Source organism: Ambystoma mexicanum, chromosome 6p, assembly GCF_040938575.1.
Source record: "Ambystoma mexicanum isolate Mex_15411 chromosome 6p, UKY_AmexF1_1, whole genome shotgun sequence".
In the NCBI taxonomy this organism is placed as follows: Eukaryota; Metazoa; Chordata; class Amphibia; order Caudata; family Ambystomatidae; genus Ambystoma; species Ambystoma mexicanum.
In genome coordinates this window covers 1,340,563,294-1,340,579,048 of record NC_090935.1, presented here as the reverse complement: position 1 = coordinate 1,340,579,048, position 15,755 = coordinate 1,340,563,294, and the positions used below count along the sequence as shown (strand labels likewise).

The window sequence follows — 15,755 nt, the reverse complement described above, 5'->3', positions numbered from 1 at the left end:
GTATAAATCAGCATAACATAACATTTGAATTTTTGTGTTGAACTTGATCATCTGAGCACTTTAGGACTATACCCTTTACACCTCTGAGTTATTTTAAATTGTGAGGGCCAGAATAGGATTAAAGACACAGGACATACTTTTGTCTGGACATCTTGACACATGACAGACCCATTATTTTTGGTTGAGGTAGGCAAATTCCTCACACTAGAAATAGTGAGGCATTTTCCAAACTCCATTTGTTTTAATAAAAATGTTTAGCCACAAACAAATCTCCTCTGTGTCCGTGTCTCATTCCTGGCTTCTCACAGCGGTTAACTGGATGAGAATTCTGGGTACAGCCGGGGTTCTTTTTTAGACCATCTTGTGAGCGGTTTATACTGAATTGGCTGTTTAACTTGTATTTGCTAGTTCCCAGAGGACGGTGGAGAGATTTTTGGGTGTGATGGCCGCATGGTTTAAGTGTTTGTGAGTTAAAGCAGCTTGTTTCTAGTTTAAAGGAACTCTGTCGTTTCTGACACAAGTTGAGAGCATTTTGTTCATCTTCTATTCTTTTGGATTGTATCCACACTCCAGGTTGCAACCTTCTTTTCAGGCTTGCAAGGTCGATCCAAGCATTTGTTTTGGCATTCTTATCTGATTGTTTGCATTTTTGGATTAGCAGGGACTTCTGGAGAATCAAGTAATTTCAATCTTTCAAATAATAGATTGTTGCACTGCTCTGCAAATAATCTTTTCAGGTCTTACAGGGATCTTGTATTGTGCAGGTTGTCTGGTCAGGTGTGTGCATGCAAAAAGATCAGGGTAGCTGCACATCCAGAAAAAACGGAAGGATGGTGATCTTGTTATGATGCAGTTTTCTGTGGACAAGGTATGAGACCCTGAAACTGTGTAGAGGTTTGGTTTGATTGCTCGAAATCGAAGCCTTGCATTTTGAGCAGAAATATTTGTGTCGGCTCGTTGTTCTTGCCATCAAATTAAATGATAAGTTTGCCCATATCAGGAAAGCCTGTTTTTTTTTTTGCCGAGACCATTATTCCTGTCCATTCTGGGAGGAAATTCGGGCTGCGTGCTTGTGTACAGCATATGATCAGGATGCAGTTGTTCACGTTGGGACATACTTTCTTTGCCAGGTACTCAAATGAGTAGACACTGATTTCAATGGTGTTGCATTTTAGGGCATAAGGTAAATCCTTGCGATTCCCCCACCTTTTGTGTTCTGGCGGTTCTCAGTCAAGGTTTTAGCATTAGCCGGTACAACATTTTCCCCTATGGTGGTGCAATTGTTGAGAACTAGGTTTCAGTGAGGGCTAGGCAGGCAAGATTCTCGGTGGGCATAATGATTTTAATGTTAGGCTTGTTTTTAAATGCAGAACAAGCAGTGATGCAGCTTAGATCTAGGTGGTTCAAGTCCACAGGTTTTAACTGAACTCTTAATTCACTGAAGTTGAGGTTGAGTGTCTGGGCTTTCTGACAACAGGGGGAGGACGGCAGGTTGGAGAGAGCTTCCTCTCCGGGTGGTGGTGGTGTTGCTGTTGAGGAGTTCAAAGACTCAGAGTGCTTGCCTTTCTGAAGCTGTGCCCCGAGGTGGGGATATGGTTGAGGTGGCTGATACTGGATTGTGTTCCTCGATCTCAGACTGTTTGCAAGCAACGGTGGATGTGGCTATAGGACACTAGTCTCAGTGCAGTGTGCGAGTCTGGTGATGATTTCTCTGCAATATTTGGTGAAAAGACGATGTGCCCGAGAGTAGGCATGGAGTATTGTAGAGCAGCTAACAATGTAGGTTTCAAATTGGGTGCCTGATAGTTTACACTCAAGCCTAAGGCCCCCATTGATTTTGCCCAAGTTGAGGACAATAAACATGAAGAAAAGGTTCTTCACTTATTGTGGAATGGCAGAGGAATAATATGTCAGTGGTCTTATGGACAGTTTTGAGGCATGCATAGCAATTCTCAAAGTGCGTTGTGTTTTTGAATTTCTCCTTACCATTTTGGTTAGTAATTTTGGGGGGCTGTACAACTTTGAGTAAGCCAAGAAGGTGGGCAGCCTTCATGGGGAGACAGATTTAGTGGGCTGTGGCGAGGATAGGTAGTGCAGTAGGCGGACCAGAGACTTCTAGAAAGCACCATGCTTCCAGACCTGAAACTACTGGAGTTCGGCACAGGGCAAGAAGGACATGGGAAGGTAGGGAGCAAGCAGAAGATGCCTTATTTACTGGACAGAAGAACTGAAGACATCCCTCCGTGACACTGAGAACCGGTTCCTTCTCACCCGGGTGAATCTGTATTTTAAGTGCAGCCTGCTCATCCCAACCCAACACATTTGTGCCCTTTGAAGCCACATACAACTTACCCAAGGTTTGCCTCCCTTTGAAGGAAAATTTCGACCAATTGTAGCCCAGGAGGTCGATGGGACTCTGCCCATATGCACATGGTTTGATATCTGCAGCCAATAAAGTAGAAATATCTTTACCCAACACTTCTTGATACACATCCGGAGCCACCAGTGTATAGGGTGACCCCGAATCCACCAGCATATCCACAGGGTGCTGATCCACCAACACCGACACCCATGGACCCTTCCGCCCACTTCCCTCCACATGTAATATGACGCTTTGATTAGATCCCCCTCCTGATGTCCCTTCTAATAACATGGTAGAGTCTTCTAATGCCACACTAGCAACCAACTGCCCCTTACACATACGTGCAAAATGGCCCAAACGCTTACACTTCCTGCATTCAACATTGCAGGCAGGACAAGATTTAGACTCAGCCGTGTGACTTGACCAGCCACAATTCTTGCACCCCTCCTTACTCTTAGGTGCTCTAGTCCCTTGCACCCCAGCTCTATCCAAACCTTTCTTGTTCTTTGCTACTACAGCATGCACCATCTCCCTATTCATATCCCTCTCAGTAAGCATTTGTACACTGGTCTTAGAAGCTTCAATTGCTCTTGCAATCTCCAACACCTTCTCAAGTGAAGGATCACTCTCTATCCATAACCTTTCTCTTATTTTCTGATTAGATGTCTTCATCATAACCTGATCCCTTATGTGTTCCTCCCCATTGCCAGGAAACCCACATGTAGCCATGAGTGCACGTATTGCCGTAACATAAGTATCTATGCTTTCCGTAGAGCCTTGCCCCCTAGAGAAAAACTTATACCGCTCTAAAACCACGTTAACTCTTTTACCAAAACGCATTTGTAACTTCTTCAAAGCTGTCTCATATGCACTAATAACCATTTCTCCCTCACCTCCCCCTTGAACCATTACGTTTTCCCCTGGCAGGTGCCGAAAAACTCTCAAGCCCTCAGTCCCAATGCAATTCAGCAATGCAGCCTCCTTTTCATCGTCGTTGAACTTTGCCCCGCCAGCAGCCCTCAAATATACTTTGAAGGCATCCACCCACTGCTCCCAAGGAGCAACAGGCTCTCCAGGATTTGGCAGAAAAGCTGGCAGAGGCCTTGCAGCCGTATGTAACATTGCTGGCGGAAATCCTTGTTCCTTAAACCCCCAACAGGAACCTTTCCCCCACCCTTGTGAGAACCTCCAGACTTCTTGTTCCCTTGAGATGATCCCTCAATGGCACCTTGTGCACGTGCACCCACACGTAATTGCAGTACAACCGTCAATAGGCACCGGGTGAGTCACAACCAATCAAGAGATTTAAACTCCACTTCCAGATCACAGCCCAAACCGTATGCACAGTGCTCCACAGCAGTCATATGCACCTTACCACCAATATCCTGTCTGGTGGCACGTAGAAGAACTCAAGCTCCAGGTGCCCGTGTACAGCATTTGTATGAGCCTCCTGCGAACTGAACAACAGCAGCAGTCAGCTGATACTTACGACCCTACTGCCTTACCGGCCCGGCGGAATACCAGCCCAAAGGGAAACTCCTCCAAGTCCGCTCTCCAGTCCTTAGGCTGTTAAGGAGTCACAGCAGCCCCCTCCAAACTTCCATCAAACTCTGGACCGACCCACCAAAGTACACAGTGGGTGCGTAGCTCCAGGCAATGGGCCACATCGACCCCAGCGGCACCTGGACTCTGGACCTTCCAAGGACTGGGCAACCACAGCCCCCCCCGCCCCCGCCGGTACACACAACAGCGTCCCCAGCAGTTGTTCCTCCGCTCCTGGCACGGCTATACTGGGCCACCCACACTCTTCAAAGCCCCAGCCTGGACTTTGAAACCTGGGCCTCAGCACCGCCCAGCCCGCCAGACACCTCCGCTTCAATTGGACCTCGACCTGAACCTCCACTGCACCACCCGGCATGCAGCTTGTTCCAGTTTGATGGATGTCTCTCAGGAAGGCAGCGCTTCTCACCAGCTGCCCCTTCCCGGCAGCACCGGAACCATCCTCGTCGCCAGTGACATAAACTAAGCCTCCTTCACCAATCAGGAACACCAGAAGGTAAGTAGTTTACATGTAGGTTTTATTCTCTTAGTTAGTAAGTAGAGAAAGCACTGGGACATCCATCTGGTCCAGTATCTTAGGTCTAACTGCCATCAGTAGAACGTTGCAATCAAACCTACACCAACATTCCACCTAGAGTCCCAGTGACATCCCCACACCAACATTCCACCTAGAATGTCAGTGACATCACCGTCCTTCACCACAACACTAATAGCCATAATCAATCCCACACAGATTATGACAACACTCAACTGTGCTTAAGTCAGATCGGAGCTCCTTGAGTGAGTTGTACTGTGTAGGGGGTGCTATAGTGTGCTTTGCAGGTTGTGGTTGTCACCAGGTATCAGGGGTACCTCTTTCGACCTTCACTTGTATTGGAGAGCGGAAGGGCCCATCACGGGACACTCAGTTGAAGGCTTGCAAAGGTGGGTGTGGAACGTGTATGCAGGGCACACTGGAGCATGGGTGTCTCAGTCCGTGGGGGTGCTTCAATGTGAGCAGAGCAGAGTGCCGCCAGAGGTGTGCTGCAAGCAGTGCCAAGCCTGTGATAAAGTGATCACTGGGTCAACACAATAGGAACCGAGGAAGGGAAAGAGTGAGCAGATCTTGGTCAGGGGAATGGGAGACAAGTCACAGGTTGTGCAGTGGGGTGAGCCTGGCAGAGGTTGTGCCCCAGAGAGTGCAGTGACGACAATGTCCAGGTCTCTGTCAGGTGGACTGGATCGAGGTTGTAGTGAGCCCTATTAAGTTCACAAGAAACAATGTTTTAATGCTGGTTCAACCGGCAGAGGAGGGTGCACTGAGCAGGGCTGTGTCAGAGACTGCTCAGTGGAGGATGTTAAGGTTAATGGGTAGAACAGCAGGGGGACTGAGTGCAGTACTTAAACAGGAAAAAAAGCTTTGATTAGGCAGCAGACCAATAGCAAAGATGTTTGAGATGAAAGGACCATGCTGTGAGCTGGAGGGCGAGCTAGGTAAAGCTCCGGTATCTTTTGCTAGCCTTTCTTTGCCTAGCTGCCCAACACCTGGAAGCTTATGTACCTTCCATCAAATGTTGCAGGCAAGATGGCTATGAGGTTTGTTGGAAACCACTACAGTGCTCCTGCATTCCTCAAAATATAGGCAAAGGGGTGAGAGGGAATGGATGCTTTCTCACAATGGCCACTGATGTTGAAAGGGTTAGGGAGCTAATATTCAGTCCTCTATCTTGTCTTTGTATAATCTTTACTCTACACCAAAGCAGTTGTGCAGGTTCATGTATGGCAGATTATTTTGCTTGCCACACTATCTTAATTTGTTGTTTTCCTGTGACAAACAACTGATGAAAGAAGGCATCTGAAGGGGAGATACATATTACAAAAGTACAATTTATTAGATCTGATACATAATTAGGCCATAAGGTGTACACATTTAGTCATCCTCTTTAGCAGCTATGTTGCTGAAACTTTTGAGACTCAATATAAAGTACAGGTTACTAACCTTAGTGACTCTTGCAATTATAATCAGTGTCTCTCATACTGCATACTCATGGGATGTTAGGAAATTAACTGGCTAGTTACTTGATCAGCATGCATCCTAAAAAGCATTGAACGAAATTTCACATGCAACAGTAGTAGGCTTTCAGCATACTCTTATAAATGCCGGCTCAGTAAAACTAGAGTTCTTTTTTCCCTGCCGTGCCATCATATTGTGAGAGAGGGGATGCGAAAGAGGAGGATTATCCGACGAAGGGAGGTTGAATAATTATATTCCTGTTCTGGATTCCTTTCACCTTCCTCCATTAGATTTTGAATTCTCTTAAACTTGCATTCTACTAAGAGGATTTAATACAAGTTAGAGTTTGGAAAGAACTAAAGACTTTTTCACCATCCAACCTTATCAAACGTATTCATTCTTCCGTAACTCAAGGTAATTTTCTCTCATATCTAAAATTGGACTTTATTACACTTCTACTTAAGAAAGGCTCCCTGGATTTGATTGACTATTCCAATGTTAGGCCAATCACCAGCCACGCTTCTTGGACAAAGTTCTTGAAACGGTCGTTTTGAATACGTTCAGTGATTGATTTTCACCTGTTTCATAGTAACGAAACAGCTGTACTGCCCTAGCTAAAAGCTATACTGAATGGTAGAATGCCCTATCACTGCGATTACTTTTTGGTAGCAGAGAAGTACAATTTGACAGTCTACAATCCAATCCATCTGGTAATCACAGCTTTGAACACTACCTGACATTTACTTGCCATTTCAAATGGCCCAAGAAGTTGAGACAGCAGTCTGCACTCGTTTTTCTGGTCAGTGTAATAATTTAATGTCCTTTTGAATTTCTATGTAGTGTCTCCTCAGCACCTGAAAAAACGCTTATAAAATATACAAATCCACCTCTTGATTGAGATGATGCTCAACAGTTCCTTAGCTGTAATGGACTGAAAATGTTATGGCCACCAAAAATGCAGTTTCGCAGGAAATATTTCATACCTTCTGCATGCGTTTGCTCAAACAGGCCGACATTCATTATGTCGGGACCTCATTCAGCTCCCGTTCCGGGCCTTGTGGCTTAATAGGTGGAAACTTGCGAATCAAGCCACTCATGAATTCCTCCACCAATCGATGCACGAACAGCAAATCTTGATTATGTTTTATCTACCTGTAGAGGGCTGCCAGATGAACACTAAAGAATGAATGCTGGAGGCCGAAGTACAATCTTCTATGCAAAGGAGGTGGTAGGACTGATCTTTGTAGTTAACCATTTTTTAGAAACTTTACGCTTTCTGAAGACCATTGTCAAACCAGCTCTTCAGTTGACTAAAATGTCCATGCAGTGCTGAGGAAACATAGGTGACCCAACTCTTAATTCAGGAGCCAGCAGCCAAAAGTTGGCTGGTGGTGTAGAAGTACACCCCTTTTCAAGAAAAGAAGGGATGGATGTGCATTGAGTTGCACATAATCATATTAACTGGTTCAAGACATTTGAACAGCATGTATGTCAGACACAAATAAGAGCATCCAGACCACTGTGAATGCGGTCCTCTGCAGCTTCCATACCAGGCCAATATGAGAAAGGCTCCAGACACCTATTATTCTAGTTGAATGTTATTAACTCACCATCTACCTTCCCCGAGGCACGGGTGGCCAATTTGCTCTCTCCCTGTTCAATATGTGTATGGACTGTGTCAGTAGTTGGTTTTAAATATGAACATAAAGTTTGAACGATGTAAGTTAAATGGGGTGAAAACAAAAAGGTTTGAAAACCAAAAATATCAATTTCCACACAAAAAAAGGCAACTATTTAAATGCTTAAGACAAAGGGGTACAGTGGAGGCAGGGGCAAACTGAGACATCGCAACTCATAATATTAAAACAAACACTTCCTTTTAAAAAGAGCAGGACAGCCGTTTTGGGAAAAGAGAATATGACAAGCGGAACATGTGCCTGCCACAAAATAAATTGAAGCTCCAGGGTGGGGAAGAAATATTGTAAGATAGTGTGAAGAGGTGCTTTAAACATAACATTAACAAACTGAATTCATCAAGATAATACCTATTTCGAAAGTTGTATTGCTATACAGTGAGGTTCAACAATTCAAAGAATACATTGCATATTTTTTAAACTTTACATTTCAAGATTCAATTCCAAATGTTATTTTAAGTTTGAAACACCTAGTTCATTGTCACCCACTCAGTTTCCCCCTCATGGCTCTCTGCACAAGATATGCGGATGCAAATCGCCTGGGTGTTGCTCATCCAAGGCAATTGTTCTGCCATCAACAAAGTGTGATGCTTGGAGATCACATTCATAATGCTTGTGTCTCACTTGACAGTGGCAATCTTATGCTACTATGCTTGATGTAGATCACTGCAGTGGTACTATCTGTTTTGATGAAACATACATGTTTCCCAGTTGTGCAAAAGAGGCCCTAAGAGGGGGCATGGCTTGATATGATGTAGGAAATGTCTTTAGCTTGATCCACAGAGCCTGAAGATTTTCCTTTTTTAAAAATGATATGTTACACACCGTAGTGACTAATGTACTCTGAGTCCTTAGTTCTTAGTCCCCTTTCCTCCATACTGCATGGGCGTCCCTTCCTAGGGACGAACACGGAATGTTTTTCACCAGAAAAAACGTTCTTCCCCTTTAAAGTTAGAGGCGCGTGGGGGTGCAGCCTGGGAGAAAGCGCTACCCTGACTGCGCCCACCGGCGCCACACCTCAGTCCCATTCACGCATTGACAATATTTAACATTGCCTAATGACAGCAGTATTATTAGGGGGGAGGATGGTGGGACATATGGAGGAAAGGGGACTAAGGACTAAGAATACATTAGTCACAATGGTGAGTAACATAATTACTCTTACGTCCCGTCCCCTTTCCTCCATACTGCATAGGCGATTACAACTGAATGTAGCCCAAGGGTTGAGAGGAGACCCTCCTTAAGCAAATAGGTTTCTTAGAACCGCCTGTCCTAAAGCTGCATCTGAATTAGAGCCGGCATCCAAACATTAATGCTTATAGAAGGCCGAAGGGGTGGCCCAGGTGGCCGCCCTGCTTAAGACTTGCCAAAGAACCTGCTGCTGGAATGTGATGGCCGCGGCTCTGACAGCATGAGCGTGCATGTTAGCTGGCAGTGGTTTGTGCTGCCCCTCATAGACTTCTTTGATGGCCGCAACCATCCACCGTGCAATAGTTTTGGATGCTTGATACCCGGGTCTGGAGCCCCCAAAGGTGACAAAAAGTGCATCCGACTTGCGGAAGCCCTTGGTCCTGTCCAGATAGAATTTCAGAGAGTGCCTGACATCCAGACAGTGCAAGACTCTAGAACGTAGGTAAGACTATCTCCTTGTTTAGATGGAAAGCAGAGTGTACCTTAGGTAGAAACGCAGGGTGAGTTCGCAGGACCACCTTATCCCCTTGGAAAGTGGTATAGGGTTCTGAGGCCAACAGAGCCTGGATCTCACTGACACTGCGAGCAGAAGCGAGTCCCACTAACAGAGCCGTCTTAATGGTGACCAGCCTGTCGTCCGCGGACGCCATTGGCTCGAAGGGTTTGTGCGCCAAGGTGCCCAAAACCACATTGAGGTTCAATACTAGGTGTGGCTTCTTGATGGGCGAGTAGAGCATGGACAAGCCCGCCAGATGTTTGACTAGAAGACCTCCTCAGAATTTTTGTAGGACCCTATGGCTGCCAGGTAGGTGCAACATTGGTCCACCTGCGCGCCAGAGATCGCAAGGTGTGCAGAGAAGAAGAGCACATCATCCAGCGTGCACCTAAGGGGGTTGATCTCCTTAAAGTACGCTCAATGGCAGAACCTAGTCCATTTACTCGTGTATTGGCTCCTGGTAGCCTTGCTCCTGGTATCCTGAATGATCTCCAGGTTAGCCTGTGATAGGCACAGGTGCCTGAGTGAGACCTGCTCAGGAACCATGCTGCGAGGGCTAACTTCTGTGGGGTGTATGACCTTGCCCCCCCTGCTGGAATAGGAGATGAGCTGGACCCAGCGGAAGGTGAATTGGAGCTCTGTCCGAGAGGCTGAGCAGTTCGGAGAACCACGGTCTCGCCTGCCACCATGGAGCTATCAGAATGATGCTGAAGTGACAAGCTTCCTTTATCTTGCGGATTACCTTGTGAAGCAGGGGTGTGGGAGGAAAGGCATAGGCTGTCATGCTGTCCCACGTTATCTGTAATGCGTCCCCCAGCGAGCCGGGCCTTGCCCCTGCCATGACGCGAACTGATGGAACTTCTTGTTCTTCCAAGAGGCAAACGGATCCACCTGAGGGTGCCCCATCTACTGAAGACCTCCAACAGCACCTCTTCCTTCAATTGCCATTTGTAATTGTCTGCTCCCAGTCTGCTGAGCCTGTCCACTTCTAAGTTGGTCTCCCCCAGGAGGTGGACAGCCGTGAGGTAGATGTTGTTCTCCAGGGTCGATTCCCACGTGCTGACCACTAGAGTGCACAGCAGAGGGGACCTGGTACCTCCCTGCTTGTTGACATAGTACATGCTGGTGGAGTTGTCAGTCTGGATAAAGACGGTCTTGCCCCCAATGAGCGGAAGGAAAGCTCTGAGAGCTAGCCAGATGGCCCTGAGTTCCATCCAGTTGATGTGCGACTCCTGCTCCTGCCGGGTGCAGACTCCAGGGATGCTGTGGCTGCCCAGAGTAGCTCTCCAGCCTTCTAGGGAGGAGTCCGTAGTGATGGTGACCTGCAGAGATGGCAGCCGGAAGGGCTTGCACGTTCACAGGTTGCAGTCACTAACCCACCATGTGAGGTCTGAGTGGAGAGAAGGAGGTATGATGATAAGCTCCATTTGGGAGCCCTTCTCCAGATCCCATGAGGCTGCGAAGTGCAGCTGTAACCTCCTTATCCTGAGTCTCATGTGTGGCACGGCCAGGAGGACCGCTGCCATGATACCCAAGTGTTGTTACCACCAGGCCGAGGTCACTGCTCTGGTAAGGAAGTGCGTAGTGGCCCTCTTGATGGCCATAATCTTATCCTCCGAGGGAAAGACCTTCCTAGAGTGCATATCCCAGATGAGGCCCAGGAAGGTGAGGCTCTGCGTGGGCTGCAGCTGAGACTTCTTGAGGTTGATAGTAAACCCCAGGTCGAGGAGAGGGCTTATAAGTGCAGAGGAGGTGTGGGTATCCCACTCCGGAGATCTCGCCAGACGAGCCTGTCGTCCAGGTATGGGTAGACATGGTGGCCCTGGGCCCTGAGGAGGGCTGCCACCACATTCATGAGTCTGCTAAATACCCAGGGGGCTGAGTTGAGGCCAAAGGGTAGCAGCCTGGTTCTTCTTTTGTATGGTGAAAATCCTGGAATAAAAGCCCAATCCTCTCCACAGCCTGGCTCTCGCCAAGCGACCAGATAGCCGCCAACCGAGTTGCTTTCCCAATCTGTGGGAGTGGTGTGGAGGAAGGAGGAGGAGAAGGGACTGGAAGGCGGTACCCCGAGGACACTACAGAGAGGATCCAGGGGTCCACAAAGTTCCGGCGCTAAAATTGCACGTGGAAGGCAAGCCTCCCCCCCCTACTGGAGGCACGTGGACCCGAAGGGATGTGCCATGCTTTCTGTTCTTCCGAGGCTGCTGCTGAGGAGGAGGACAGGAACAAGCCCTTGCTGCCCCCCCTTTTGGTTGTTTGCGCCGGTGCTGCCTGAACAAGCGGTCAGGTTGTCTTGACCTCAATTCCTGGAAGCCCCAGAACCCACTGAACGACCGCCCCATGTCAGAGCGTTGATGCAACTGTGTGTACGCCTTGGGCGTGGCCTTCATTAGGAGAAAGACTTTGCAGTTTGCGAGCTGTTCTTTTTATCCAATTCCCCATCAGTGGTAGAGTGAAAGAGGTCGCTACCCTCGAACGAAAGGTCCTGGACATCGGGATTAAATTTAGTAGCCCAAAGCCAGACCATCCTTCTCATGTCCGTGGCAATGCAGATGGCCCGGCCAGAGGCATCGATGTGGGCCACGGTGGTCTCCATGATGTCCTGCGCTATCCAGCTTCGCTTCTCTTCTCTTAGCCCCGCCTGGAAGCATGCTTGGCTCTGCAACGGAGGTTCTGGAAGGAAGTCTGCTATTTCCCGCCAAAGCCTCTGGTTAACGGCTGCCAGCATGGCATCCGCTTTGGATTGATGCAGGTGCAGAGAGGCGGAGTACAGCTTCTTCCTATACGCTTCCAAGATCATCTCCTCCTTGCTTACCAGCGCCGAGGACCAGGTGGCCGAGGACAACTGAGGATTAGAGTAGAGTGACACAGCAGCGATCACTGAAGAGATGGGGTGCGATATCAAAAGGAGAACACTAGAAATGAGGAGCCCGAATAGAGAGAAAAGGACATTGAGACAGAGGGATACACAGGAAGGAAGGAGCCAGGGAATGGCCGGAGTGGGGAGTGATGAAGTAGAAATGGATTCAGGCGCCATTGGTGAGATGGAGAACAGGCAGGTATGGGAGTTAGAAGTGCCTGCAGAACAGGAGTAACGGTGAAAGAGAATGGACACCAGGCATGAATGGGCGAGAATAGGAAATTGGGAGCAGAGAGCATCAGATACAAGGTGGCAGATGTGGCGATTTCAAGAACAAGTGTGATTTCAATTGAGAAAAGCACAGGGACACCACAAAAAAGGGGCTAGGTTTATCCCAGTAAAACAGGCACCACTAAATAGGAGCTATTTGAGGGAGAAGAATAATATCCTACAATTGGCATAACTTGATACACTGATAGACTATTGATTCACTCATATGTTATTGGATGGGATGTTTTGCCACCGTTAGCCTTGAAAAGGACCATGATTTTTGTTTGAAACACATTTTGGCTAGGCATATGGACAATCTGTGGCTAGGCTTATGAACAAACTGTATGAGCATAGGCTACTGTAGGAGACAATTGTACATTTACTGAATGACATCTATGATTAAACATTTATTAATTCATATACTGGCTAATGTGTGAATTTTGTGTTGAGATATATATAGAATCCTTCTTTGACATGCACCATAATATTCCTGCAGAGGAAAGATTTAACAATGCACAATATGGGTGTTTTTAATGCAAAAGGTGCGCTAGAACTTAGTTGTAGGGACTTGTTTTTTCTATAGTGTACTACAGATTGTGGGCCTTATCTACCTGCACCTGTTCACGCAGCTATCAATGTGGAATTAGGTAGTCTATGCACAGTGGAACCAAGTTAGGCCCACATGTGTGTAAGTCCTTTAAATTGAACGTCTTTGGTTAGGGAGGTACATAAATGATGTAGTACTGCGTACATGTAAGTATTTCCCTTTAGCTTTAAACTGCTTACTTATGAAGAGTGAGCGTAAGTGTGTAGTCTCCAGCACTTTTTATATATAAGTAACTTTTATTGAAGCACCGCAGTTTTAAATGCCACATATACCTCAGAATAATTTCTGTGCGTCTTTTCGAGAACTTTTAAGAGGACTTCGGTCTGATGCAGCTGGCCGTAATCACCAACTTCCTCTCTTAATCCTTTGAAAATCTTGGTGAAGGTGCCTTGCCCAAGGCTCTCGTGCTTGAAAGAAAAACATCAGTGGTATATTAGACAAATTAAAACTGAAATCAAAAATAAATAAATTAAAGTAAAAATCAAAGGATAACGTGCTCTCACTTCCACATTGTCATTTTCCAAGACTACAAGCGGATACAACGGATGTCCTCTCGATTTTTCATGAATAACCATAAACACAAAATAAATTACACTTACCTGTAAACTCATCCTTGATTTCTAAGTTCAAGCTGGCTTCCACCTTCCACCAGCTTTAACCATTTCAGGCCCCTTAAGGCTATATACGCCCTGAAATAGGGTCTAATTTTGCACAAGTTGTAGTCATTTGGGACGGTGACTGCAAGTTCTATGTCTCCAATCACAGGCAAAACATTTGTCACTCTGCTACTCAGGACCCACCTGGGGGTACTTAACAGGTGAATTCATTCTCAGACCTAGGAGATGGACTAACCACAGCCACTGTAGGTTAATAGCCACATAACATTCCCCGTGACTAAAATCACAATTGGTTCATTCTGCCACCTCTAACACTTGCTCATGATAATTTGGAAAAACGTGCACACAAAGGTTTAGAAACACTGAAGAATGGGATGGGTAGGACTTGTGGAAGACAGCTAGAATATGAAATACAATTTTAAAGTGCAATTTATGTATCCCATTGACTCAAATTTCACCAAGCAGACACTATATTTAATGGCTATCATAAAAAGCATAAGAGGTGCTGAAGGACCTAAGAATTAACAAAACACTTTGAATGAGTACTCGGGTGTTGAATAAGAAATTCTGTTTTGTGGAGCTTTAAAGAGCAACTGTGCATGTCTTAGTAAATTGGTTATTACTTTAACAAGTAACACAAATTGTTCCAGACGTTATCGGACTGAATATCAGACTGTAGCTATTTCATGAAAAAAATATTTGCAATAAATATTTTGTGGCAGGATGTAATCCTCAGATTTCAATAGCATCATGAAACATGCAGTAGTTTTAGAACCCCATGTTGGAGAACATTTAGTAAGGGCATTGGGCTCCTGTAATTTGTTCTTTTGCATTTGCCACTCCAGACTCTACCTTCTACTCGTTAAATGATGATAGCAAACTGCATTGGTGGCCACTTTCCAGATAAGAGATTTCGTTTTTTAGGATTTTGTAGGATATGACAGGGAATTCTGATTTAAGAGTCCTTTGAAATAGTGTTCTTTTAAAGATGACCTAGTCCACAACATTTTGGGTTGCCAGAAAGGACAATAGTATGCAACATATTTTTGGAGATTCAACTCAATCAAAACCCCCCATACAGATCACTGAAAAACATCAGGGCCAAAGTCGTCCAATAGCCATTCCAGAATCCTGAAAGCCATTGTAAAGTACTTCCTGAAGCCATGATTTTTCAATTTGGTTAAAAATTCAAATGCTCATCTTAATTGCTTAATGACAACTCCATGCCTTGCATCATGTCTAAATGTGATCTATTTAGGGATTCTACCTAAAGCATTAGGAAATGAGGACCACATACTAAAATATAACTTGGCATGTTTTGTTTTATCGCTCCACCGTGAAACCTGGATTCCAGTATTAAAGTTCTCTGTTCCTTTGAACTGTTCCTGGCAGCAACTGTCAAAGTACCACTTGATGTCACCTCATACATGCCGTACTATGTTCGTACCAGTGATTCCTCCCTATTTTCCAGGACTACAACATCCAGAAATCGTTGCAGCGAAGGAGGGAACAAGCAACCTAACAGTGAGAGAGTCTGCAGTGAACAGCAGGGTCGCAGAGCAATACGCACTGCAGATAGAAGGACGTTCTACACAGTGCATCTAAGATATTGAAGAGTGACTGTTTTTCATGGGCTGTGTGAGAAATTAATAGTTACTCACCATAGTGACTAACATACTCTTAGTCCATAGTCCCCTTTCATCCATACTGCACGGGCGGCCCTCGCTAGGGACAGGAGACTGAACCCTTTTCACCAGAAAAAACCTTCTTCCCCTTTAAATTTAGAGGCGCGGCCCTGGGAACATGTGATCCCCTTGACTCCGCCCACTAGCGCCACTTCTCAGTCCCCATTAATGCAGCAACAATATTTAACATTGCCTAATGACACCATTATTAGTGGGGAGGATGGTGGGACGTATGGAGGAAAGGGGACTATGGACTAAGAGCACATTAGTCACTACAGTGAGTAACTATTAATTACTCTTGCATCCCATCCCCTTTCCTCCATACTGCATGGGTGATTATTACTGAATGTAGCCCCCAGGGTGGAGAGCAGACCCTCCTTAACAAATTAGATTCCTTAGAACCGTCTGGCCATGGCTTTG

At 46.1% G+C, this 15,755-nt stretch overlaps 1 protein-coding gene across 4 annotated transcripts in view; it reads right to left on the bottom strand.

Annotated features, from left to right (window-relative positions):
* The window catches only part of JAK2 (Janus kinase 2), a 1,999,562-nt gene that overhangs the window by 776,125 nt on the left and 1,207,682 nt on the right, over window positions 1–15,755 (bottom strand). For all 4 annotated transcript variants that reach the window (XM_069626008.1, XM_069626007.1, XM_069626009.1 and 1 more), the window contains one exon: window positions 13,306–13,440. In XM_069626008.1, the coding sequence (XP_069482109.1) occupies window positions 13,306–13,440 (135 nt within the window). The remainder of the gene's footprint in view (window positions 1–13,305; window positions 13,441–15,755) is intronic.